The 25,449-nt window shown below is 41.4% G+C and overlaps 2 protein-coding genes across 4 annotated transcripts in view; one reads left to right on the top strand and one right to left on the bottom strand.

Moving 5' to 3' along the window:
- Nucleotides 1-1,212, bottom strand: part of ASCC1 (activating signal cointegrator 1 complex subunit 1) — a 130,750-nt gene extending 129,538 nt beyond the window's left edge. Inside the window, exon 1 of the mRNA XM_061635293.1 lies at nucleotides 1,055-1,212. The gene's annotated coding sequence lies outside the window, so the exon portion shown is untranslated. The remainder of the gene's footprint in view (nucleotides 1-1,054) is intronic.
- On the top strand, nucleotides 863-24,049 carry ANAPC16 (anaphase promoting complex subunit 16). Of its 3 annotated transcripts, XM_061635296.1 has the most exons (5): nucleotides 863-1,109; nucleotides 9,647-9,804; nucleotides 19,201-19,275; nucleotides 21,135-21,201; nucleotides 23,507-24,049. In XM_061635296.1, exons 2-5 carry the CDS (start codon nucleotides 9,663-9,665, stop codon nucleotides 23,535-23,537), a joined length of 315 nt encoding a protein of 104 aa, XP_061491280.1. In that variant the 5' UTR covers nucleotides 863-1,109; nucleotides 9,647-9,662; the 3' UTR covers nucleotides 23,538-24,049. The 3 variants fall into 3 exon arrangements, with proteins under 3 accessions (XP_061491280.1, XP_061491278.1, XP_061491279.1); XM_061635294.1 differs by lacking the exon at nucleotides 23,507-24,049 and having other exon boundaries at nucleotides 873-1,109; nucleotides 21,135-21,872; XM_061635295.1 differs by lacking the exons at nucleotides 863-1,109; nucleotides 23,507-24,049 and adding an exon at nucleotides 4,653-4,698 and having other exon boundaries at nucleotides 21,135-21,872.
- Nucleotides 24,050-25,449: the final 1,400 nt, after the last annotated feature.

Raw genomic sequence — 25,449 nt, forward strand, 5'->3', positions numbered from 1 at the left:
GTTAGCGGCTGCAGAGGGTCAGGCGATTGAGGCATGTGTGGATTTGTGTGTGTATTATTAAGATATGTTGGAAGCAGCCCTGAGGATCCTATTCAACCAAAAATGAGTTACAGATATTCTAAATCAGGTGTGGGGAACCTTTGGCCACCCCAGATGTTGCTGATCTACAACTCCCATCAACCCTGGCCATGGCCATGATTGTAAGGGGTGATGGGAGTTGTAGTCCAGCAACATCTGGAGGGCCAAAGGTTCACCTCTCGTTCTAAATGAATTGGAAATTGAAAGTCCTGGAAAGTCCTCCCTGATCTTACCTCCCCCACTTCTTTGTGGAGTACCGTCATCGCATGGACAAAAGTTGGGGGGGGGGTTATTTGTTTAAAAATGTTGATGCATCCATCATAATGTGGTATCAGTGTGCAGTACAATAATATAACTTGAAACCACCCAATGCAATTAATAAACAAAATACATAAAAACAGCAGATAAAATCACAACAAGAGAATAATCAAAGTTCAGCCAAACAATCAATGCCCCATTCTTAGTGGGCCTTAATAAGTCAGCAAAGGTTTGCAAATTTGCTGGGCATAGATCTGCCATTTTTTTCTGGCAGAGCCCTTGCGCCACTCACAGCAACATGACAGACAAAAATGAAACTGGTTACGCTTTCTCTCCATTATAGAGATGTGGTGAAGTGGAAGGCTTTACTGGGTGAATTTCAACCTCTTATACAGGTGTTTAAAGACACAAGTCACTTGTGTCCCCAGTGAGATATTCAAAGGGGGTTAGTTCCTCGAGTATATGACTTCTCTTCAGGCCTTTGCACCCACCATTGTCCTTCCATTCAACGACAAATAAAACACCCTCCCTTCGCTTTCCCCCGGCCTGAGGCGCTTCTACGTATTTAGGGCGTGCTCGTTCCTGCACGCCTTTCAAGCACGCGCACGTCTTCCTCGCCGGCGTCGTACTTCTACTCTCATAGTGAGGCGAAAGTGACTGAGGGTGAACGAAGTAAGCATGAGATAGTAAAAGAAGACAGCTCGTTCATTTCACTTACCGGAGTTCCGTGAGGCCCACCAAAGCATCCGTGACTGGAAACCTGGAGCCTAGGGGTGAGTAACAAAAGGCCGCTGTTGTTAGGTCTGGTCTCTACGTCCGGTTGGTACTGTGGCTAAGCGCATGCGCCTTTCGATTCGGTTATCCGCCATGACGCAAGCGTAGTAGTTATTTGGAAGTCAGCCACCGAATTTACGTTGGGCTCGGTTCCCACGTTTCTGTTAGACGTGTCCGCTTATTCCCTATGTACGTTTACTCAAGTGAAATGTTCCTATGTGTTTAACGGGGCTTACTATATCTGATAGTACGCTCCATTGAACATAGCGAGTAAACGTGCGTAGAATCGGGCTGCACGAATGAAGGGGAAAGGGCCGAATTTGTATAGGATCGAGTTTGTAAATCTTTGGAAAATAAAGCATGTCTAGTTAAAACATGACTGAAACATTTGCTACATTGCTGATAGTGGTTCCACCTACCCACACCTTCCAGTATTTAGTATTTAGTGGACAACGTCTATCCCACGATATTGCCTTCATGAAAGGGGATGAGGATCCTCCCAAACGTTGCACAAACAACGCTGTCAGGGCAGCGGGAAATCAGCCCATCTGAGAGATAAAAAATTTTGCTGGGACTGTAATCAGTCAGCCAGTCAGGCATGCCAGATTGTATTCATAACTGTTGATTCATTCTTGCAACCCTTCTGTGAAGGTCACATTCTAGAGATAACAAATAGTCCAATTAGCAAACTAGCCAAACAGAAGGTGTACATGGAGGGAGTGCTTGTATTTACCATGCCGAAGTGTGACCGCTGCTCCCTCCATCCATATAAATGCTTGTGCAAGTGGATGGGTTTTTTTCTGGTAACCCACGCAGAGATAAGCTTAGCATATCTGCGTGTGCTCTTGGAAACTGGTTTTTCCTTGCAAATGCATCTGTATGATAGAAGGGGAAAGCCTCAAAAGTACTGGAAAATGTAGAGAGCTTTTAATAAGATGATGATTTGCCCAATGGGTTTCAATGGAAAACATCCTTGGGAGCACTAGAATTCAATTAGTTGGCTTACTGTAATAGGGCAACATTTCTATTGCTGCCTCATCCCAAGATTACTCTTGTGATCCGAATATGCAACATGTGATAAGTGCAAAATTCTGCACCTTTGAAAAAGAAGCCTAATGCACAGTTGTAAGATGGGAGATACTTTGGCTCAGCAGTGCAAGAAAGATCTTGGAATTGTTGTTGATCACAAGTGAATGTGAGCCAACAGTACAATGCAGCTGTAAAAAAGACAAACGCTATTTTAGGCTTCATTAACAAAAGTATAGTTTTGAAATCGCACCCACACATCTGCATGGTCTTACTAGGGACTAGGCCATAGTTTGGTCATGTGCAAATCAGGCCATTGTGGATCTCATACAGAGCGTTTGAACCCTTGGCAGGCTTGTAGCCAGGGTGGTGGTGGTAATAATGTTTTTTTTTTTTACAAAAATAACTTTATTACAGAAAAAAATTCTGGGCCCTACTACTTTTGGTGTCTCCCCTCTAATTTTTAGGCTGGCTAGAGGCCTGAGCCTTTGCTCCAAATTAATCAAAAAGTGGGCAGTGGGGGGAGCAAACTCTTATATTAACAGCAGGATGCAGAAATTGGTTTTAACTATGTGTCTTTAAAGACAGCTGCCAACATCAAGCTCAAGCTCAGTGGGGCTATTTGCTACGTGAATACACTAACAGAATAATGATTTTTTATTTCAGTCAACTGACCACAATACAGTATAAAAATATTAAAATGAGACTGCTTGGTGACAGAGCTATGGCAGACATCAAAACAATACGATAAAATTAATTGCAATTCACAGTCTTACAGGGTCTGGTCTCAATGGCCAAGTTCAGAAATTCAATCCTTCTTCCTTAGATCTATTTTTGGTGTCCCAAGATGTGTTTCTGGAGCTACCCTTCATTTGGAGGCTGGCCTTAACTCTTTAAAATGCATAGCTTGGATCTATGTCATTCAATTCTGGCTATGCTGCTGTCTTATGCTCACTCAAAGCTCATTTACATCTGGGGTAATGAGAGACCCTCTTAAGCCATCTTGGACCAAGGTGGTGGTGGATAAAGTTGTTTCAGTTGGCCTTTCTCCTTCTGACTTACTCTCTATGGAACTTGGTAGGGCCAAGGCGATTGTTAAACAGTGGCTAGTGGACATTGACATCCAAGAGCTACTTGTAGCTGCTTCGGGCCCCTGTTCCCCTCGATCACTGGGCCTAACAGGTTTCCCTTGTAATGATGGGATGCTCTATCTAAGTTGGCTATCTGTACCTAAGTACAGGAGGGCATTTTCTCTGGCCCGATTCAATGCCCCCCTACCTTCTAAATTCTTGGAGGGTAGATACGATAAAACTCCAAGGAATAATAGATGCTGCCCTTGTGATAATGCTGAAGTGGAGTCTGTTTTACATGTTCTGTTTAATTGTAGGTATGAAGGGGCCAGAAAAGATATTTTATACCCTATTATGCAGTCCCTTCCAAGCTGCTCCCCTGAGTCTCTTCTGCCTGTTTTACTAGAGGGCTCTGACAAGGCAATTACTGTTCAAGTGGCCAAATTTCTGAATACACTAACAGAAAGTAGTTACCAGACAGTTGAATAAACCAACACAATAACTTTCCCACTTGCCTGCAGCTAGATGGCATGATTAATGGTCCTCTCCCAATTGTGACCCCACAAAGATGCCAATGTAAATGTCTGACTGTGTGATATAGGGAAACTTTGATGGCTGGCCCTACTAGTTTCAGACATGTTATACTATCTGTGATAAACACTGAAGCTCCTGCTGAGGCTATGAGGAGTTTTGCCCAAAGACTGAAGAGGTGCAGTATTAAGATAGCTGCCAGTCTGAGAAATTTAGCAATATGTGTGTGAGAAACTGCCCCCCCCCCAAAAAAAAACACCTTGTTCTGATGTTGGTTCTGTTTCTGGAAATTGCCTAATTTTACATCCTTTTATTTCATATCTAATAGAAGCAATAGAATATTACAGTAAAGGCCAAAGTCAGTGTGATATCATTTATGTTTATAGCCCTTACATGGCTGCCTAGGTTTTTTTTAATTGTCAATGTGAGGAAGGGTAGAGCTGGATTGGGACTATGACATTGCAGGGAGGCTTTTACCCTTTATCCCCCAAGCAGTCCCTGTCTGATTTGGGGTGCTCCTACGCAAGCTATTTAAAATTGTGCCAATGGGTGCTTTCTTCCCATTGTGAATAACTTGGTGTGAGGCCTGCAGTTCAGATTTGGACCATGGCTCCTCCCTGCTACAGTTACCTGTTTTCCCCCCTCAAAATGTCAGCCTCACAAAGCTAAAGACTTGTATAATATCACATCCAGTTTTGCCCTAATTCTTTTCCATTTGATTCAATGTCTGATTTGCTTCTGACAGTGCTTGCTTGAAGGGCAGAGAGCAACAACAGAGTCTTCTTGTTGCTTAGGCAAGTGGGGAAATCTGACTAGGAAACGTTTAGGTTCTGAAGTGCGTCATGGCCCACTATGATGCTTTTATGACTTCCTGGTTGGTTTCTCTGTAGTTCCGTCTTCTTTCCAGAGCGTGGCAGCAGCCTACATAACTGAGTTTCCACCACAAATTGAGGACGTGCTGGTAGATGACTACATTTTTATATTGCAGACCGTCTTGTATTTTGCGGAATCTCTCTTACGGCACATTGCATGAAACCTTTTGCTGCTTTACAGAAGCAAGGAGATTAACAACATTGTTGTTGCTATGTGCCTGCAAGTCGACTACATGCATTTCAACTAAAAGTCCTATTGATTTAATTGGGAATTGCTTTCTAATAGATGTGCATAGGCTTGCATGGTTTATGCCACAATAAATTTGTTAGTCTTTAATTTGCCACAAGACTGCTTGGTGGGTTTTTGTTTGTTTGTTTTTGTTTTGCCACAGAAGGCCACCATTACATTTACTTCCATAAATGCCCTGAAAGAGTCTTTTATAAATCTTTAATAGCTGTGATTCTGTTTGAGGCTTCATTGATGCAAATATACTTAAGTTTTCCAGCCTGTGGCCGCATCTGCATTATACTTTTGAAGTGATATCATATCACTTTAAATAGTCATGGCTTCCCCCCCAAAGAATCCTGAGAACTGTTTTTGTGGTGCTGAGACCCCTGTTCCTTCACAGAGCTACAATATCCAGAGTTCCCTGGGGAGAGGGATTGATTGTTAAGCAACTCTGGGATTTGTAGCTCTATGAGGGGAATAGGGGTCTCCTAACAGCTCTCAGCACCAGGGCTGTGGAGTCGGTACGCCAAACCTTTGACTCCTCTATTTTTCTACTGTCCGACTCCAACTCCACCCAAAATTGCTTCCAACTCCACAGCTCAGGGCTGTAAATGTCTTTTTAAATTGGAAGCTCTCATAGGAGCATTTTTATCGCTGCCTGAATATGCGTTGCTCTTGGCATCACAGCATTTGTCTTCATCTGGGTCCTGTGTCATACACTGACACACAAAATGTTTTCCATCTTGAGTTATGGTGAAATGCTCAACTACAGCTGACTTCATGGGAAGCTTCTTTGACATTTTGAATTTATATTTTAAAAAATTTGTCAATCAAAATTTATTTTGAAGCCAGAGTCGGTACATTTCTACCGACTCCGACTCTACCCAAAATTGCTTCAGACTCCACAGCCCTGCTCAGCACCATTAACAAACTACAGTCCCCAAGATTCTTTGGGGAAGCCATGACAGTTTACAGTGGTATAATACTGCTTTACATGTATAGTGCAGATGGGGCCTGTCTCTGTGAACATGTTGGGTAGAAAGAGGTGGTGGGTAGGTTAAGCAGCTTAAAGAGCAGCAGATGGATACTTGAACTATCCAACCTTATTCAGAGACAGAGCACAGTTAAAATCAAGGGACAACTGCTCCAGTCTTTACACTTACCACTTGGGGAGATTCTAGACTTACTAGATTTCTTTCCTTTTGGTTTTTTTTTTAATCAGTGAGCTGTTTTTCCTGATGTTGCCTATCCTGTTGCAGTGTAGACACTGAAGCCTTTTTTTTAAAAAAGCTACAATATCTTTGTCTGATTTGTAGGCCACACAGTGGCTCCTGTATGCTTCAGTACTGATAGGTTACGCTAGGACAACACAAGAAAATACACACTCCCCAAAAGGCTTCTTTGATTGGACTAATTTACTGTTGCCGCTGAGGCCAGCTTGTGGAAGATGTATTTCTTCCAGCAAACACTTGGGTGCCAAGCTGAGCCACTGATCAGGTAGTCTTTGGAGTATGGCGATTTACAAATGGGAAATGGGCTGCATGGCTCATAAAAGAGGAAGGAAGGCGCTGTATATAATTGTGGTGGATCTGGGATAGATAATAAAAACAGTAGGTGTTCCATGACTAAACAGACAGCAATAGCTTTAACTGTGCTTCTCTGTTGTGTTTTTTTTAATGATCTACATTAACAGCTTTAAAGTGCAGTTTCTTTAGGTTGTTGGAGTAGTTAATACAATAAGATCTGCTAAACGGCATAAAGGTTTGGAATTTTTTTTTTAAGTTTGACAACAATAAAGACACAGTCACTTGCAGCTTGATAACTCCAATAGGAAGGGGGAAGATTCAATAGTTTGAAGACCTCCCGAGCAAGAAATGTGAGGAGGAGGACCTTTGTAGATCTAATAATGTTTTGTTGGGGGGGGTGTCTGAAGAAATGCTACACTCATTTGCAAGTAATGGTTAAATTGAGTTTACACTTCTTGTATCTGAAGGTGGACAGAAAAGGATTTTCCATTAGAATTAAAAATGACTCTCCACTGGTTTTCCTTTTTCACATTCTAATTATATTCATAAGCAACTCACTGGAGGTGAAATGGCATCTGTGTTATTACTTGTGTACTTGGATGGGTAGATTACCCAAAAGGAAGAAGCAGTGAGAGAAGGCTACTACGTTGCATGACATTTGTCATATTCATTCCCTCTTCCTAGTATCTGATTTCACAAGGTGTTCGGCAGCCAATTCAGAAGATTGCCCATGTTAGTTAGCCTCTGGTAGTGAAAAGAATCCTGTGGCATCTTAAGGTCACTTCTTTTGGTACCTTTTGTACTTGAAAACTGTTCTCTGAAATGCAAAATAAATGTGTATGACATCTATAAAAATGGTGCCTGCCTCTATAAAGCATGGTTTTTTGTATGCAAAACACACCCAAGCAGCAGCCAGGAAAGCCCTGAGCCCTTTGCTCCTGTATGTTGTGCAGGTTAAAAGTCATTATTTGTACCTTTTACAAATGATGGAAATTGGTTCTTGGTCATAAAACAAAATTTCTGACCTAGGAGCACCTAGTCCTCTTCTCACAGTGGAGTTGAGAGTGTGACCTGATAAGCGCTGGATGGGAGACCACTGGGAGCTCCATGGAAGCATCTCTGGGCTTCCAAAAGGAGATCCAGATAAAAAGTAAATAATAAAATGAAATGTTGAAGTTGACCTTGGCCTTTGAGATGCCACAGCACTCGAGTTGAGGTTTCTGAGTTCAGAGTGCCACGAAATGGTGAACGTTTGTACTGCATTTTGTTTCTAAGAGCAATTAGGTTGCAAGCAAATGTAGCAGTACTCAGATAGCAGCAAAAGGTGAAGAAGATCAAGAGTTGAAAGTTGGGGGTGGTGCAATGGCTGCATGTGATCCCAATATCTCTATGCATGTCTGAGAACTAGAATATGTGTAGCTCATCTTCTACCCCTTGCCTAATGGGCTTTAAAGAACTTGGATTCCAAGGTTGAACTGCCTGATTTGTGTAGACACTCTCTTTTTGAAAAAAGCAGCAAAATACTAAGCTGGATATTTTTGAACTTGACAATGTTTGTTAGACAAATTATTTTGATTTTTAAAATTCTGTAGCAATCCATTTTCATACACCCCCACCCCACCTACTTTTGAGCCTTTTTCTCCCTACCACCCATTGGTTAAGCGTGCGTAGTGCCCAGCACACTACAACATATCCAACCACTTTCTTGGATGGTCCACAGAGTCTACAGACACTCTGCTTGTCCACAAAGAGATCCAGCAGTTGTTTTACTGCCTGGAGTCACAGTGTGTGGGTTATTCAGATTTGCTGGGTGGAGATGGGTGGTGTGGATCATGCCCTCATGAATGCCTGGCTTGATGAGGACTCTGTGAGCTCTAAAGGTTGCAACACTTTATTAAAACTACCACTTTTTTTACAATGAGTGGTACTTTAACCTGTTCTCAGTTTCTTATCCTTGGGATGTGAGATCACAGTCTGCACTTCAGAAGAATTCATTTCTCTCAGCGTAGTATCCCATCAGATTGAAAGGAAACTGCAGCACTACCAAAACTATGTGGAATCTAGCTATTGGGGACATAATTTTGGTTGATAGATTAAAACCTTCCCTGGTATGAAAATGTCTGTGGTGTCTGAAATGATGTTAATTTGATGGAACCGGCATGTAAGCTGCCATCCCTCTCTGTTATTTATATTTAACAACCAACATTAGCTATGTTGAGCTTTAATTAGTGTAAATTAAGCTTTCAGCAAGTTAATCATGTTCAAATCATGCTGCAGTTTTACCTCAGACTTTGTGCTAGGTCACAGGAGATGTGTAGTGTAGCCTCCAGCTTTGATCTGGTGAGTTATGTAAACTAGCTAAATTTTGTTTTTGTTTTTTTGTGCTCTTTTTGAATCCTGATATGTTTTAATAGTATGGTCCAAGAGGGCAGAAAAAGTTGCCAATTTATTTAAGATTGGGAGGCCAATCTCTTAAATTTGTTTTTCTGTATACTTCCATCATGAGAGCCAGTGTGGTGTAGTGGTTAAGGTGTTGGACTACGACCTGGGAGACCAGGGTTTGAACCCCCACATAGCCATGAAGCTCACTGGGTGACCCTGGGCCGGTCACTGCCTCTCAGCCTCATGAAAACCCTATTCATAGGGTTGCCATAAGTCGGAACGCAGTATATTTACATTTATACTTCCATCACTGTTTTCATAATAACAGGCACCTAGATTCCAAAGGTTTACTTAAAAGAAGATTTGCAGTTTTATTTGAGATGTGGGCCTGGGATAAATATGTTGACTTTCCTTCCAAACTAGGAACCAGGGCTAAACCTTTTGACCAGAAGCCAGTACTAGACATTTAAAGATTGATCAGTTGAGGAGGTTAAGTTACATACTATCTTGCTAAAACAAAACTTTGCCTCAAACCAAGTCTTCCATTAATTTGGATATATCCTTCAATCACTACAGTGCAAACAAAATGCAATCATTTCCAGTTAACTCAGCAGCTAAACTCCCTCCACTTATAGCCTCGCATGAAGCAAACTGAACAGCCACAAAAGTGGCAAGGTTACAGATACAAGCATAAAATAAGACCTTGTTTGAAATAAAATGTTTAGTGACTATCCCAAAAAGCTTGTTTGAGCCTGCAGTCTGCTGTAAGTGGATTGCTTGGTTTTCTTATAATTCCTGTTAGGCTTTTTAAAAAATATTTGAACCCAGATCTCTAGTTTGTATACATGGAACACTGCTGCGGACAACTTGGTTCTAGCTCTCATTTTCTCTTGCCTTTAGGTTCAGACCAAGCGAAATGGCTGCCTCATCTTCCTCCTCTTCAGCTGGTGGAGTTAGTGGAAGCTCTGTAACTGGATCCGGGTTCAGCGTTGCTGACCTTGCCACACCGAGAAAAGCTCTCTTTACATACCCCAAAGGAGCTGGAGAAATGTTAGAAGGTAGCTGCTCTTCATATATTCATCTTTTAAATGAATACGGGAAAGAGGGCTCTGCTAAATGTCACATAAACTTTAATCCTTGTGCCTCTGCACAGGGGCTTCTGTGGGTTTTTGCAGCAAAGCGGATTTCTCTTTGCCCATATAAGAGTAGTTAGAGGCAAGTGGACAGAAGTGGCAGAACTAAGTTTGTATTTAGCATAAAGGCTCTCCTCTTATGTTGCTTTCCAGTGAGTAAGCCCCATTGAACATGCTCAGGATTGCTCTGTATGGTATGTATTCTTGTGGAGCGTATGCCATTTTTGTTACCCTTTTGCATACATTTACATTTAATGATCACGGTTATTAAATGACCCTTATTGATTCCAGGTGCACTCTTCTGAAGTTGCAGCAGAGAGGAATCTAATCTATTGGCTTTCTGAATGTTCGCGATGTACATTTTGAACCCTTGTTTCAAGATTCACTGCAGTTAATTATAGAGCACATTCAGATACTTAAGAGTTGCCAGGTATTAACCAGGAGACTGCCTGTCTCAAAGCCTCCAGGCTCTTAAAAAGAAAGCATGCAACCACAGCACCTTCTGCTCAGATAATTCTTGACCCATGATTCTGTTCTGCCTTCTGCATCAGACAGGACTAGTTGTGCTATGTAGCAAGCAGGCAGGAGACAAGGCTAAATTAAAGGCAGCACCACCTCCAAGCACGTAAACAGACGATCAAAATGTTCAGGTTAGCATCTGGCAGTCCTATCGATAATAGATCTCCAGACATAGTTCAGAACATAACCAGCCCTGCTGGTTCAGGCCAAAGGTCCAGCTGCGTTCTCACAGTGGCCAACCAGATGCTGATGGGAAGCCTGCAAGCAGCACTTGAGTGCAACAATGCTCACCTCACTTGTTCCTGTTTTGCCTTGGCAGCTCTTGGCTTTTTGTTGTCTTTTCCCCTCTCCTCCTCCTCCTCCTGCTTACGCTTGTCCATCTTTTCCCTGCTTAAATCTTGAGATCCAGAAAGAAGGATCAAAAGCATTTCATTTTTTCCCCTTCAGTGCAGACTCCAAGTAGTTTTTAGACTTTTGTGAGGTCCCTTGCCTTTTGAGTGAAACACTGGCTTCATTTCACTGGCTTGGAACTCCTGGCCGGCATACTATGCTGTCAGTACAATTGCACAAGCATTGAGTGTTGCTTCTAAAGGTAATGCCAGCTACAGGTGTGATATGATCTGTTTGTCAGTGTAGTTTGATAGATGGCATGTTCATTAAGCCTGAGGCAGCAGCTACTACTTAGAAATGTAGATACATAGCATCTAGAATAAAACTGCCCTAGCTTTTGCTGCTGGAGCAAGAAACTGAATTCTAGGTAGCTTTATAGTAACCTATAGGACCCAAATCCTTGAAAGTAATAGAGGGTTAGTACATAAAAAACTTCAGTATAGAATATTTTTGTTTGGACACTGCCCTTTCCCCAAGGCTCAGGACAGCTAACAGCTTAACAGCACAAAGAGAGATGGGATTCCTACTTACATTTATGTTTGGAGAGAGGAATAAATCTGAATTGCACAATTACTTCTGTATATTCAAAATCAAACTATTATATACTTGTTTATACAATTGCCATAACTGTTTTTTGGGGGGAGGGGGTACTGTCACCTCTGCTCTCTCACACCTTCCTGAATGGTGTTGCCTGATCTTACTTGACTGCTGCTCCATTAGCACAAGGACTGGTGTCCTCAAGCTGTCTTCACTATAGCAGATGGCTCACAAGTAACACCGACAGCAGGAAAATAATGCACCATCCGGTTGTGAGACTAGAATTTCAAGGGTCCTTAACTTTTGCAACTGAGAGCAGTTTCTAGACACACTCATCCCGCATGTTTCTTTCTGAAATGATAATCTCTTTCCCATATGCAGTTCAGGAGTAAAAACAAAAATGTATTGAAATCATAGGGCATAAGCATGGGGACTGTTCACCACCAAGAAAGAGCTTCAGAAACACTTGCTATCACATAGCCAAACTTCTCCAGCCAAGAAAGGTAGACATTTACTTTAAAAAAAAAAAAAAAAACCCTAGACATAGAAAGTTGGAATGGCGCTCCTGTATAAGATGGGTGGGTATAGTTGCTTCTTCTCCTTTCAGGAGAGGTAGTTGTATTTTATTAGAGTTATGTATGCAACATTCAGAGGGAAAAGAGCACTGCTCTTTTGTGTAGCTTACAGAGCTGTGGAGTCGGGAGCAATTTTGGGTGGAGTCGGAGTCGGTAGAAATGTACCGACTCAGACTTCCAAATAAATTTTGATTGACAAGAAGCAATTTTGGGTGGAGTCGGAGTCGGACAGTAGAAAAATAGAGGAGTCGGAGTTGAAGGTTTGGTGTACCGACTCCGCAGCCCTGGTAGCTTATGCCATCACTCTGCATGAATATGTGTGATGTTGTGCTAATTATATAATGGGTCATGATGCTAATTAATATATTATACATGTATAAACATTAACATCTGTATGCCAAACTGTTGGATTAATTAAGATTAAGTACTTGTTCTCACGCTTGATGAGCCCCTAGAACCAATTAAAATATTGAAGTACTTTTGAAATACTGGGCAAAGGGATGTTGTTTTTTAAAAATCACATGACAAATTAAACTCTGGTATGTTCAAACTTTAGAAAGCTTATTTGTTTTATTTAAAGCATTTTACCTTGCTCTTCAGCTAAAAAAAACTTCAAGAGAAGCTTAAGATCACATCACTGAGCAACAAAAGACAGTTCCTCCCTTGGGTTTATCATCTAAAAAGACAGGACACAAAAGGAAAAATGAATTAAGAGGGGAAACGAGCCAACTTGAACACCTGGTCTTAAAGTTACAAACTTCTTTATTCTGACCAATTTAAATGGAAACATAACAGTATTACACCTTCCTAAAAACTAACATTGCTGCTCATTTTTTAAATCTGTTCTATGGAGGACTATCAAATATAGACTTTTCTAATCAACTTACTTTTCTGGGATATTACATAATTATGTGCAGTTGTTGGAGAGAGGAGACAATGAATTATAATTCTTTCCACATTGTTGTAAAATATTGGAGAAATTACAGGATCTTTCTCAGCTCTTATGCTGTTTTTCATTCTTCTTCTCCAATATAATTTATATACATTGTATTTTTAAAGGGGGGGGAAGGTGGATTGAAAAGCACCACCCCCTTTCCCAAGTCCAATTATTCCAGAAAGTCAGGGCAATTTTCTGTTCCTTTTTCTGGGGATGGTGGTGAACTTGGGTGATTGTTTGGTGGGAGGGGCATGATTAGGATCATTGCCTCCCGTGAGAATTTAAGGAAGCAAGGCCAGCTACTCCTGCCATGTTCCTGGGACAGTCTGTGTGGCAAGGTTTTTTGTTAAAGAAAGGAGAAATAAAAGAACACTCAGCTGCCTTGTAAATTTAAAAACATTCTGAAATTCTTTCCCCCTCCCAAAGTCCCCGATTAGCTTTTCCCTAGTTTTGTGGGAGACAAATGAAAGTGGGGAGGGGGGAATAATACTCAGCCCAGCACTCATGTCAGTAAGCCTTGTACCAAATGGATTGCTTGTATTGTGAGGAAGCTTGTGTGGTTTTGCCACAATTAGGAATACTAACATTTTAAAAGCAATTGCCTTTTTCTTTCTTGCCACATCACTACAACAGTGGAGACTATTTTAGTTGGAGGGGAGATTTCTGATAACTCTTAATGATAAATCAGTCACTGCCTTGCCTAGAATTGCTTATCAAGGTGGGCCAGTTATTTCCATTTGTCAAATCTAGCAGCCTGTAGGGCAGGGATGGGGACCTTTTGGCACCCCATATGTTGCTGGACTACAACTCTTCTCATCATTCCTGACCATGCTGGCTGGGGCTGATGGGGGTTAGAGTCCAATAGCATCTGGAGGGCCCCTGGTTCCCTATCTTTGCTTTAGGGCTGATGAAGCTGTGGTCTCATGCCACTCAGGACATGTATTATATTATAATCTACTATTTTGAGCTGACACTAGACCAGAAACTGAGTTTTGATTCTTCAAAGTGTATTCATCAATTTAAGATTTGCTGCAAGTTGGTGACATTGCCAAAAGAACCATAACATTCTGTGTCATGAATTATAATATATATTTATAACCTTGTGCTTATTCACTTGGATTATAATATCTTATTTTTTCTTTTGCTCAGGATCATAAATTCAATTTATGTCTCTTGGTAGCATTTTCTGCTTCTCTTTGTCAGGCGTTGAGTCAAAATAATCAACCATTTGCAACTCAAATAGGTGCTAGATATGAAAATGGCCAAGGTGTATGGCTTGTTCAACTGTGGAAAATGCATTTTGTCTGGATCTCCGGCAGTTCTGAAGTGTGATTCTTTCTCAGCTGATTCCTTAAAAATAAGTATTGTATCTTACCACAGACTCCTTAACATGTCATTGTTGAGAATAACATTCTAACCACACAGCCACAGGAACAGACTGAAGACAGTCCCTTTTATAATCTCCCAGGAGTCTACCCCATGACATAACCATTTACCTCTGCCTTCCATTACACCCAGGGATCCCAGCTGCATAGCCAAGTACTGCTTATAGATTCTTAGGAGAATTGGCTCTTGAAATTACTGTGCCACCCATCAGAGTGACTGGTGCACTAACAGTACTGTTTTACATATTTTTATTACATTTATATCCCACTTTTCTTCCAAGGAGGTCAAGGTGCTGTACTATATATGGTTCTCCCCTTCCCATTTTATCCTTGCAGCAACCCTGCAAGGTAGGTTAGGGTGAGAGAGAGTGACTGGCCCAAGGTCACCCAGTGATCTTCATGGCTGAATGGGGATTCAAACCCTGGTCTCCCAGGTCATAGTCCAACACCCTAACCATTACACCACAGTGGCTCTCATATGTACATAGCTGTCCAATGTATGCACATCCCAAGATGCTTTTCCTTTGGCTCAGCTGCCTTCATCCCATCCACTACACCTCCCCCGTGTTCATTTGGTTATTTCTCCAGCAAGCCTCCCTACCGTTTTTCTCCCAGTAATAACACATCTTGGTTTAGTATCGCACCATTATTAACTAAGGATGGGAGAGACAGGAGAACACTGAACTTTTGGGGATCCCCCTAATTTGCTGGTGGTCCAGTGAAATATTTTCCCCAGGGAGCCTTACCTGCCCCTGCTGTGATCTTATTTCAGGACCAGGAGAAGACTTTTTAATTCTTTCAGACCTTTTTGTGGTGAGGTGCGTGACGGTTTGTTTGTTTGTTTTGGTCTGGTGCTAGCTGCTGTGCCTGCTCTTTTAGATTGTATTGTTGTTGCTTTTATTATGTATGTTTTTATTATTTTTTTTCCATTTTTTCTCTTTTGCTTGTTGCTTTTTTACAGCCACCATGAGAAAGTTTCTCTGAAGGGTGGGGTATAAATAGCTTGAAATAATGGGTCAAAGCTGCAACTAGGTGCTCATTAGGAGTTGTTGAGTGAGCACTTCAGCAAGGGTGTTGCCACGGAGGTACTCTACCTTTTTTCTTTTTCTTTGCATGTTCAGTCCTTACGCTCCCATTCGTAAGGTTGCTGTTAATAGCACCGTTTGTAGGTTCACCTGTTTGGGGAGATAATGCAGTCACAGAGATGATACTCATTCATCCAATGTAGGAAGTTGTCTTGGAATTCTCTCTCTGGTTCCTGTGTGTTGTGCTCAATGTGCCCTGGATCTGACCCTGTGAAGAAGATTGAATAATGTTTGGCTAGCAGTACCAGCGAGAAGAGTGCTTGCTCTTTATCAGCTGTGGTGGCTGTGCTTCTCATACCCTTTGTCAGTGTGTGGTGGGAGCTTATGGTCGATACTTTTGAAATCCCCCTTGGCAGGCTAGCCAGATGAAAAAGAAGACAAGGCTCCTGCACCTTTGATAATTGTATAGAAGAAGACGTCTTGAGTTTGGCTATTCCTGCTGAAATTCTATCTTCTATGTAACTATTAAAAATGCAGCAGCCCTGTTGTCGGTCTCTCTCTCTCTCTTTTGATACCTGGCCACCCTGCTCGCCTTTGTTTCAAAAAACAGCCAGAAGGACTACTGTTTAAAATGCAGACGTTCAAAGCTATTTCAGACGCAGAAGTTCACGGCAGAACTAGCTCCATGATTCTTTGGGTCCTAACTCTAAACTATATTGGAGGTTTATAGGCTGCAGCACATGAGCAACTTTTGTCTGTCTGACTCTCTCCTAAGTGGTGATGTTTAGCATATTGGGCCAGGATTCAACTGGTGCTCATGTTGTCCAAGTCAGTATTTGTTTGTTCTTATAAGAGTTTTACTTCTTTGAAAAGTATAACCTGACTGTTCAATCCTGGCTGTAAGATGAACAGGCTGTGGCTGCTAGACATGATGTGGAAAATTCTGTGTTAGTTCCTATCTGGAGAAATCTAGCTTTAAGAGAATTTAATTACAGATTGTTCTGCACGAACATAAATACCATGGATTGCAAGATGGCTTTTGGTGTTCGGGGTGGATTATTTCTTCTTTTTTCAGTGAACAAGGAAGTACATCATTAAGCTCAAAGATGAAAAGGAGTCTTAAAAGATCTGCTAAACTTTATTTTTTTTTTCAGTCAAATGGTTCTCTTGGCTTAGTTAGTGGTCATGCTTTTTGGCATGGATGCTTGCCCTTCCTTTGTCAGTTGCACTTAACCAAGATCTTTAAACATATCCTGTAGTAGAAATAGCAGGACATATAAAAGACAGTGGGTGTGATCTGCCAGAACGTTAGCACTTTCAAGTCCCACAAAAACAAACAGATTTAAAGGTGCTTAACTATGTTTGTCAAAAGCAAAGATGTATCACTGAACACTAAAGTCAGGATCATTCAGACCATGGTATTCCCGATCTCTATGTATGGATGTGAAAGCTGGACAGTGAAAAAAAAGTGGATAAGAGAAAAATCAACTCATTTGAAATGTGGTGTTGGAGGAGAGCTTCCATGGACTGTGAAAAAGACAAATAATTGGGTGTTAGAACAAATTAAACCAGAACTATCACTAGAAGCTAAAATGATGAAACAGGTTATCATACTTTGGACACATCATGAGAAGACATGATTCACTAGAAAAGACAATAATGCTGGGAAAAACAGAAGGGAGTAGAAAAAGAGGAAGGCCGAACAAGAGATGGATTGATTCCATAAAGGAAGCCACAGACCTGAACTTACAAGATCTGAACAGGGTGGTTCATGACAGATGCTCTTGGAGGTCACTGATTCATAGGGTCGCCATAAGTTGTAATCGACTTGAAAGCACATACCAACAAAACTATGTTTGAATTGTGCCCAGCGATACCTAGGTGGCTAATAATGCATTGCAAGACTTTAATGCCTGTGCAGCTTTACTCAGATGAGTTATAGAAGCACAGTCTGACAGAAGCAAGATGTTTGTCCTTCAAAGGGCTCTTATGTCCTTTGGCTTGATTGTGCATTTTGCAGCCTTAAGTGCATCATCTGTCTCGGCAGGGACAGCAACCATAATATGTGTTGCTGAGTTCCTTCAGCCTGCCTGCTGGAAGTCAGCTGTATGAGAGAGCACTCTGTTTCTTAGAACACTAGTTTGGACATTAGTTTGGACACTCTCCCCCTTTTGGTGAAAATTGTAAATAAAAGTAGAGTGGAGCACCCAATAAAGTACAGCTACAAATATGAATACGTGCAGTGCAGTTTTGCTCACCCTCCAACCCCTTCTCCCCACCCTGGGTGGGGAGCATTATGCAGGGCTGCCCACAGGAGCCAGGACAGTCCTCTCTCCCACCAGATAACTGCTGTACATTCAGCATTTCACCCAGGCCATTTCCTCCCAAGGCAAGACTCCCCCACACCCCTCCACGAGCATATTGCTTCCCCAGGCCCTCTCTGTGTAGTCTTCTCAGAACAGCAGGACACCTGCCATTTTCTATTTGAACTCATCAGGTGGGGTCAAGTTGGTAGCATGTTAAATATTAAGCATTAGGAACTCTTTTGTATGCTGAAATATTAATAAAACTACAAGGCGAACTCTTCAGATAATTGTCAGCAGCAGAATGAAGAGATGTATAAGATTGAAAACGGGCCTGAAGGTCATCCAGTTAAAACAAACAAACCCTGGCTTGAGTTAGACTAAGGTAATTAATCCCTGTACTAAATTATTTCTCAGATCTTGCAAGTGCAGAGCAGGGGTGAGCCAGGTTTATAAGGCCAATAAGTGCCTGTAGCACAGAGAGTGCTGAGATGACTCCTTTAAAAGCAGCTGAATTACATGCATCCTACTGTGAAGGGCAGCCTACAGGCGTGCACTCACGCGTGCGCACGCGCACACACACTCACAATCACTGACCTGTGTTGGCTGGTGCAGAATCTTCCCCAGCCTCAACTGTTCGGTTTGAGACAACTGAGCAGATCATCAATATGAAGCAAAACTCCTCCAGTAGTCATATTCCCATAAGAAAATTGGTTGTGGCAAAATACAACACACCCCTGCATTCCAGCTCTTTGTGCTAGTTGTGGGTACCTCCAAGGAAAAGGAGAGAAAACGCAAACGTCTCAAGTGAGACAAATTCTTCCTAACAGTAGTGGGGCTCAACTGAAGCACTATAATTTATGTTCATAGGACCCCCCAAAGCAGATTACAGATGCATTTTGATTTCACTCCCCACCCCGCCCCAAGGTAAATAAACCATCTTATGTATGGTTTTACACTTTTTCTCCCTTGGAAGACAGTTTCAGGAACCTCTTGTGAAATCACTCTATAGTAGAATCTCTAAACAGAACGCTACATGACGGTCATGGTGGTGGTGAGTCAAAACCATTGTTCTCTTCTATGTGACTGACATGGCATTTCTAAACTTGTTTGCTGTGATGAATGAATCTTCTTTCTGAGAAGGGATATTGGTGGTCTTCTGCATTGCAGTGGCTCTGGAGGTTGATCTGATGCTTCCCTGCCCACCCCACCCTCAGCTCTCTAGTCTAGACGCTCTGAATGCTGCTTCTTTGTGTGCCTTTGAATACCCATTGCTGGAATACCCAAGCTACAGGAGGTGGCTGTTGCTCTTGTGCCTTGTTTGTGGGCTTCCCAGAGGCATATGGCTGTCTCTTGTTGGGATGCTGGATTAGAGAAACGATAGGTCTCATCAAGCAAGGCTCTTATGGAGCCTTGCACGCAGTTGGTTAATCTGTTTTTCATTCTCTGTTCATTTCATTTTAAGAAAGAAGTTAACAAATAAAAACAAAAAGAAGGTATCTGTCTCAATACTACATGAGTCCAAAACTCAGGTTGGCTTGAATCCTTGGAACAAAAATAAAACAATTGTTTCCAGTGGCACAGTTAGCTGGACATAGGGAGCATAACAGTCTTAGGACAGACTTAATTGTCTCCCTCTTCTATTTACAGATGGCTCAGAGCGATTCCTCTGTGAATCCGTTTTCAGCTACCAGGTTGCATCCACATTAAAGCAAGTGAAACATGGTAAGTATTCCCAACATGGTATAAAAGTGTCAATGGATATGCAGTATTTATAGAAGTTCCATAATATTTTGTGAGTGGCAATAAAAAGGAGTGGGGGGAAGAATAGTAATCTAGTTGATCTCTAGTGAACCTCCTGACACAATGTTATCTTGTGTAATAGAACTGCAAAAACAATATTTATCTCTGCAGTCTAGTTCTTGGAGATAAGTTCTGTAACCTCTATTACTTTATCCTGTATTGTATAGATAAGAGGAGCAGTATGAATCCTGCACTCATACTAGGAAGCCTTGCGAGATGTAATACTGCTGTTAACACTCTCTCTGTCTGTCCTCTGGTCAGCTGGTTTTTATCTGATCTCTCCTCCTTCCTGGCTCACGTGGTGTATTGGAAATCAGTTGGCGTTTCTGAAGTGACATCAAGATGGAAGGGATCTTTATAGTTTTGTGAAAAATGTTCAAAGTGTTATCTGGCTAGATTAACGTTTTTGTGTATAAAACTAAATAATGTACTGCTCAGCCATATTCTGTGGCCCAAGAGATTGGACAAGGGTCCTTCAATTGCAATAATCTATCCAAGACTATTATGAAGACTATCTTCATTAGATGGCTGTTCTGAAGTGAGAGCCCCTTTCGGATCTTCACCTTTACAGCATAAAAGCATTTTTGTTGGTGTCTAGTTCCTGGGTCTAGGGAGTGGATTCTGATAATATAAATAAACCTTCTTTCCTTTTATTTTGGCTATTGTAATTGTAATTTGGTGTCCCAGTTGTTACACAATGGTGTCAAAGGATTTTCATCATTGAAGACCTTAAGAGTTTTCCATCATCTTCTGAGGAAAGTCAGTGAGCATAATACCAGGGAGCCTTGCTTCACAGGCTTTATGCTTGAGGGGTATAATGTGAAGCCACATTTGGAGTTTAGAAAAATCTCCTCCTCCTGTAGTGTGTGGCATGGTTCACTTACTTGATATGGAGCACCTTGCCTCTGTTTTCCTCCTATGACACACTGTCCTTGTGATTTGGTGGCTTGTTCTGTATGGAGCAAATGTGGAGGTGATCCTGCTTTGGAGTCCTGCTTTGTTGCTGTTCTATCTCTAGAAGACTAGAGGAAAGTGATTGCAAATAAATTCTGAAGACATTTGTTTATGTTAAACGATTAGATACCAGAGCTAGGATCAACTCATGTGAGACAAAATAGTTGGAGAAGAGCAGCTGTTGTAGCCTAAATGTGGGCATTCGTGGCTTAGAACAAGTACATGAACTTGTGCCCCTCCAGATGCTTTCGGCCTCCAACTCCTATGAGCCCTAGCCAGCATGGCCCATGGTCAGGGATGACAGGAGTTGTAGTTCAGCAACATCTGGAGGGCCACAGATTCCCTGCTATTGGCTTAAAAGCATACTTCTTCACCCAGTTAATATTTGGAATGTTGACATGGGCCTCCAGACTCCTTCCAAGTCAGGTTTTAAGAGAAATAATATAGGGAAGTAAAATTAAATCAGGAAAAAAATACTCAGAGCAGGAGCAACATGAATAATTAATTTGGTTTTCTTGGGGATAAGTTTGAGGATAGATGAGAACGGGGGAAATTTGATAAATACATCACTGTTCTGTTCAAAATATTCTTATGATGTCTTGTGTATCATTTTACTGTGAATCATGCTGTTCGAATAAAAATATAAACAAAACTTAAACTGTTTTATGGGTTCAAATTGTCCTACTGAGGTGTGGAATAAAATGAACGCTCTTATAACTGATGAAAGAATTGTCTGCGACACAAGACCATTCATGGCTGTTAGTGCAATTTTTTCAAAGGCTTAATTGGAAGTTGATTGCAAACCACAGTTAAATTTTCTCTTGCAGATCAGCAAGTTGCTCGGATGGAAAAACTTGCTGGTTTAGTTGAAGAACTGGAGGCAGACGAATGGAGGTACAAACCCATAGAACAGCTGCTGGGATTTACGCCTTCATCAGGTTGAACGTTTGTTGATGTGGAAAGATAAAGAACTTTCAGAGCTCCATTTTAAAACACCTGGCTGTTTTCCATTGCTTGGACTACAGTGTAGTAAAGAACAATCCATTACTGGTCTTCTTTTTATCAGATCCAGTAAACTGCAGGCACACAACAGTTTATAAAACCTTTTTAGTTTTCCAACAGCCTGTTCCAGGAGGGTGTGATTTCTGTAAGTAAGAAGATACAATCAGTTTTCAGAGAAGAACCTGTTTGCTTAATTGGGAAGGGATGGTTATTTAAACTTCTTTATGCTGACCTTGGAGCATGTGTGCTGAAAGTTGGCTGGGTAATTGGACCCTTGTTACTGTTCAAGTTAAACTCCTGGAGGGCAGAGTCAAAAGGCAGCAGGCTTTGGTCTTAAGCCGTTCCTTTGAAGATGGATGTGATAAAACAGTAGGATAGGATCACTTGAAGGACAGAAGAATGTTAACTGTTTCCTGTATTTAGATATCTTGGTTTTTGCTGAGTCTGCTTTTTCTCAGCGGTTTCTCTGTTAGCTATCTGTGGAAATATTGTCAGAGGATGACTGCTGTTAAACACATAGCAAGCCTCTGGAAAGAAGCATAAATAAATTGTTTCGACTGCTATGTTGTCTGTTCTTGTATTCTTTTCAGCGGCTTGGGAGTAGGAAAAATGGAAATCAACTGGTGCCAACAGAAGGTTCTGTAAAGCAGCTCTCTATATTTAAATGTTTAAAAAGTCTACTCCATAAGGATGATTGAGGAAAACAGCACAGTTCTGTTGCATCGGTTGAAGCACAACAATGGCATCTCCTCTTGAGCGCTTACTTGCTTGTAGAAGATATTCTGTGTATCCTGGTTTCTGTTAAATTTTAAGGGCAGATTCATACATTACATTCGGAATGTTTTTGTGTATTTAACAATGCTCTACCTACATGGGCAGTAGAATGTGGAAGGCGAGAAATGCTAATATTACAGCCACAGCTTCATGAGCAATGGCTTCATGAGAAAACCAGAAATTTCTGATCACAGGAGTATGCTTCTGCAATTTTGCACCAGTTTCCTCCTCCTTGCACTACTTGTGTCAGTTATTTAAATGTACAATAAAGTCAAGGAATATAACATATTAATGGAATCCCAATTGGCTGTTTAACTGGCCATCTTAGGAGGGAAAATACTAATGTGTCTAAAAGGGGGGAAATTTCAGATGATTCCTTGGACACCACTTTTTGAGTGTAGAACTAGATTAGAGTCCTGTTCAGGAAATTCTGTTTCTGCAGTTGAATCCCTCCCCGAAGCTGTCCTCATGTTGGGGGTCTAAAAGGGAGAACACAAAGTTCTAGCTTACAGGGATAGCCTTTGTGCATTCTGTAGGCTTCTCCCCCTTTCACACCTGCCCCCATCACATGGATGGCAGCAGAGTGAGCATGTGTATTCTTCTGTAATCTGTGTAATCTCAGTCATGTAGAGAGAATGTCTGAACAGGACTTGGGGAGACAAAGGTTCTGTCACTAGTGTTCTGTGCCTCTAATATAATCTGCATAGGAATTATAAGCTATGTGGCCGACAGGCTATTAATAACACTCCATTTTTCTTTTTTACTTCATCTACTCTATTACACATTTAAAGCAGTACAGGCGGGCCCCGCTGATACGGCAGGTTCCGTTCCGGACTGCCACCGTAAAGCGGAAATCGCCGTAAAGCGAAATCCATTGAAAACAATGGGGTGCATCATGTGAAAATGTCGCAAAAGTGCAAAAACGGCCTTAAAATGGGGAATTTCCCCTCATTGAAATCTGCCGCATCAGCGGAACACCGGAAAACAGAACGCCGGTAAACGGGGCCCTACTGTACCATGCTACTTTAAATAGTCATGGCTCCCCCCCCCAAAGAATCCCGAGAACTGCAGCTGGATAAGGGTGCTGTGAGTTGTTAGGAGACCCCTATTCCCCTTACAGAGCTACAATTCCCAGAGTGGTTTAAACAATAAATCTCAGTAGAGCTTCCTTTTAAGTAAATTATGCTTAGCTTCGGCCAACAGTGCTTTCTCACCTTGCGTGACCTGTATGGACAGTTATGGCATACAAGGGCATACATGGAGCTGGAATAAATTCAGGTCCTCACAGCCACTTTTCACACAGGGATAGGAATGTCTTCGTTCCCACAGTATATACTAAGGTCTCTTGAAGTTAGTCTTGTATGAATTTCTTATGGTAACATGCCAGTATAATGTGAGTTTATGCATGCCCTATTGCTTTCAGGTTAAGGGGAAGTTTCAGGTCTCTTCAGTGACAAATAAGAAGAGCCTGCTGGATCAAGCCAAAGGCCCATCTCGTCTAGCATCCCGTTATCTCAATGGCCAACCAGATGTTCATGGGAAGCCTACAAGCAGGATCTGAGTGCAACAGACAGACAATAGAACAGGCACGCATGATTTCTAACCAGCTTTAAATGCTACGGATGTCCTTTTAGCTGTAACTAAAGGCCGACCATTAAGATTGGACTTCTCTCCACATATTTCATGTTTGTCACGGATGTCCAAATTGTCACAGTGTGAGGGTCATAACTTTACATTAAGAATGCTTTGGTGTTTATGTAGCATGCCAGCATACAGCTGGTGTACATCTACTGTATTCCAATACTGGTAATTGCAAGCAGCTAAAATATCTAACAAGTAGTGAATCTCTTCCATTTTCTCATTACTGATCAGGCTACCCATTTCTCTCTACGTACTGTCCAATATGCAATGCTGTATGGAAAACTCTAATATCCTTTACACAAATATACATTACCTCTTACAATTTCATAGGAAGCTTGTCATCATTTGTACTAACAAATTCTTGTCCAAGGTGTCTTCTGACTACAACTTTACACACTCTGAATACACTCTTTATTTCTTTTCTTAAACATGCACACTGTAAAATTTGTGAGCAGTCTACATTCTACTTTATTTTTATTACACAGCAAACTGTACAAACCTTGTAATTAAGTAGGGAATAACGTTTTGTGCAACTCAAAAATTTGCTATCCTGCTAAAACCATTGATCCTCTGGATTCCCTATGGTCACCCAAAAACATCTAACTGAAGGTCAGTTGGGGAATCAGTGTTGTTATGAACCTGCCATCTAAAGAGTGCAGCGCTTTATGGTGTTACATCTGTCCAATATAATGTAAATATGCCTTTTTTGAGTGTTGTTTGTGAAAAGGGTTGCCAAGTTCCAACCTTGAGATTTCCCCTTTTTAAATTATTGCTGAATTGGAGACAAAATCAGCTGCAGTATCTTCTTCCCCCTTTGGGGGGGGGTTGTGGCTTTTTAAGAGGCTCATGAGTAGAGAAGATGGGTTGGAGAAACCCTCAGAACAGATTTAGAGGGCATGCAGGGAGATGAGAGGGCAAGGCAGTTCCATTGCATAGCCAAAAGTCCTTGTGCCAGCAGAACTGTTTTGTTAATATCCGGATCTACCAGGATGAAGGCTTTGCCTCTTTAAGGGATGGGATTCTTGGATTGCAACCTGGAGGTCCATCTTGTACTTTTTAACTTTCACTGCCTTTCAGTCCTCCCAACCTGCTATATAGCACACCTAGACTACTAATCTTCCAATTCAGGAGAAGATATAAAGATAAAGGAATCATTCCTGGGTTGCAATTTGCCAGTCCTATTTGTGGAAAAAATCACAATTTCAAAACAAGAATACAATAGTTTTCACATAAAATGGTTTTGTTTTTTCCATGTTGTTTTTCTGAAAACAAAAATGCAACATCTACCTTAACTTTTTGACCCTTTTTAAAAAATGTTATTTTAGACATGTTTTCATTCTGAGAAATGGAGGGATGGTGAACATAATTGTCAAGTACTTTTCATTTAACATTTTGATCCTTGTCCTATCCAAAGTCTGGCGATGGAGGACAACGTCTTGAGTGCGTCTCCCTTTCTTAGTAGTGGGAGGCTTGTGGAACGCCAGACATGCAGTAAAAATAGCTTAAAAGGAGAGAGAATACAACAAAAGGCCTTGTGCAGTGATGTTCTTGGGGAATCTGGGAGATGCCAGCGGAACATTTTGTACTGACTAAAGCCTTTTCTGCAGCTCTTCCCTCCCAAGTGCTACAATCGGTACATGAACTCTTAATTATGTACAAACAAATTTCTAGCCAATATCTCCTGATTCAGACAGCAGAAGGGAGGCTTCTTAAATAACTTGGAGC

This window comes from Rhineura floridana, chromosome 7 (genome assembly GCF_030035675.1).
Source record: "Rhineura floridana isolate rRhiFlo1 chromosome 7, rRhiFlo1.hap2, whole genome shotgun sequence".
Taxonomy (NCBI): domain Eukaryota; kingdom Metazoa; phylum Chordata; class Lepidosauria; order Squamata; family Rhineuridae; genus Rhineura; species Rhineura floridana.

Coding starts and splice junctions, on each gene's coding strand:
- ANAPC16 (XM_061635294.1), top strand. CDS start 9,663: ATGGCTGCCTCATCTTCCTCCTCTTCAGCTGGTGGAGTTAGTGGAAGC. Junction 9,805..19,200: donor AGCTGGAGAAATGTTAGAAG/GTAGCTGCTCTT, acceptor TTCTATTTACAG/ATGGCTCAGAGCGATTCCTC. Junction 19,276..21,134: donor ATTAAAGCAAGTGAAACATG/GTAAGTATTCCC, acceptor TTTCTCTTGCAG/ATCAGCAAGTTGCTCGGATG.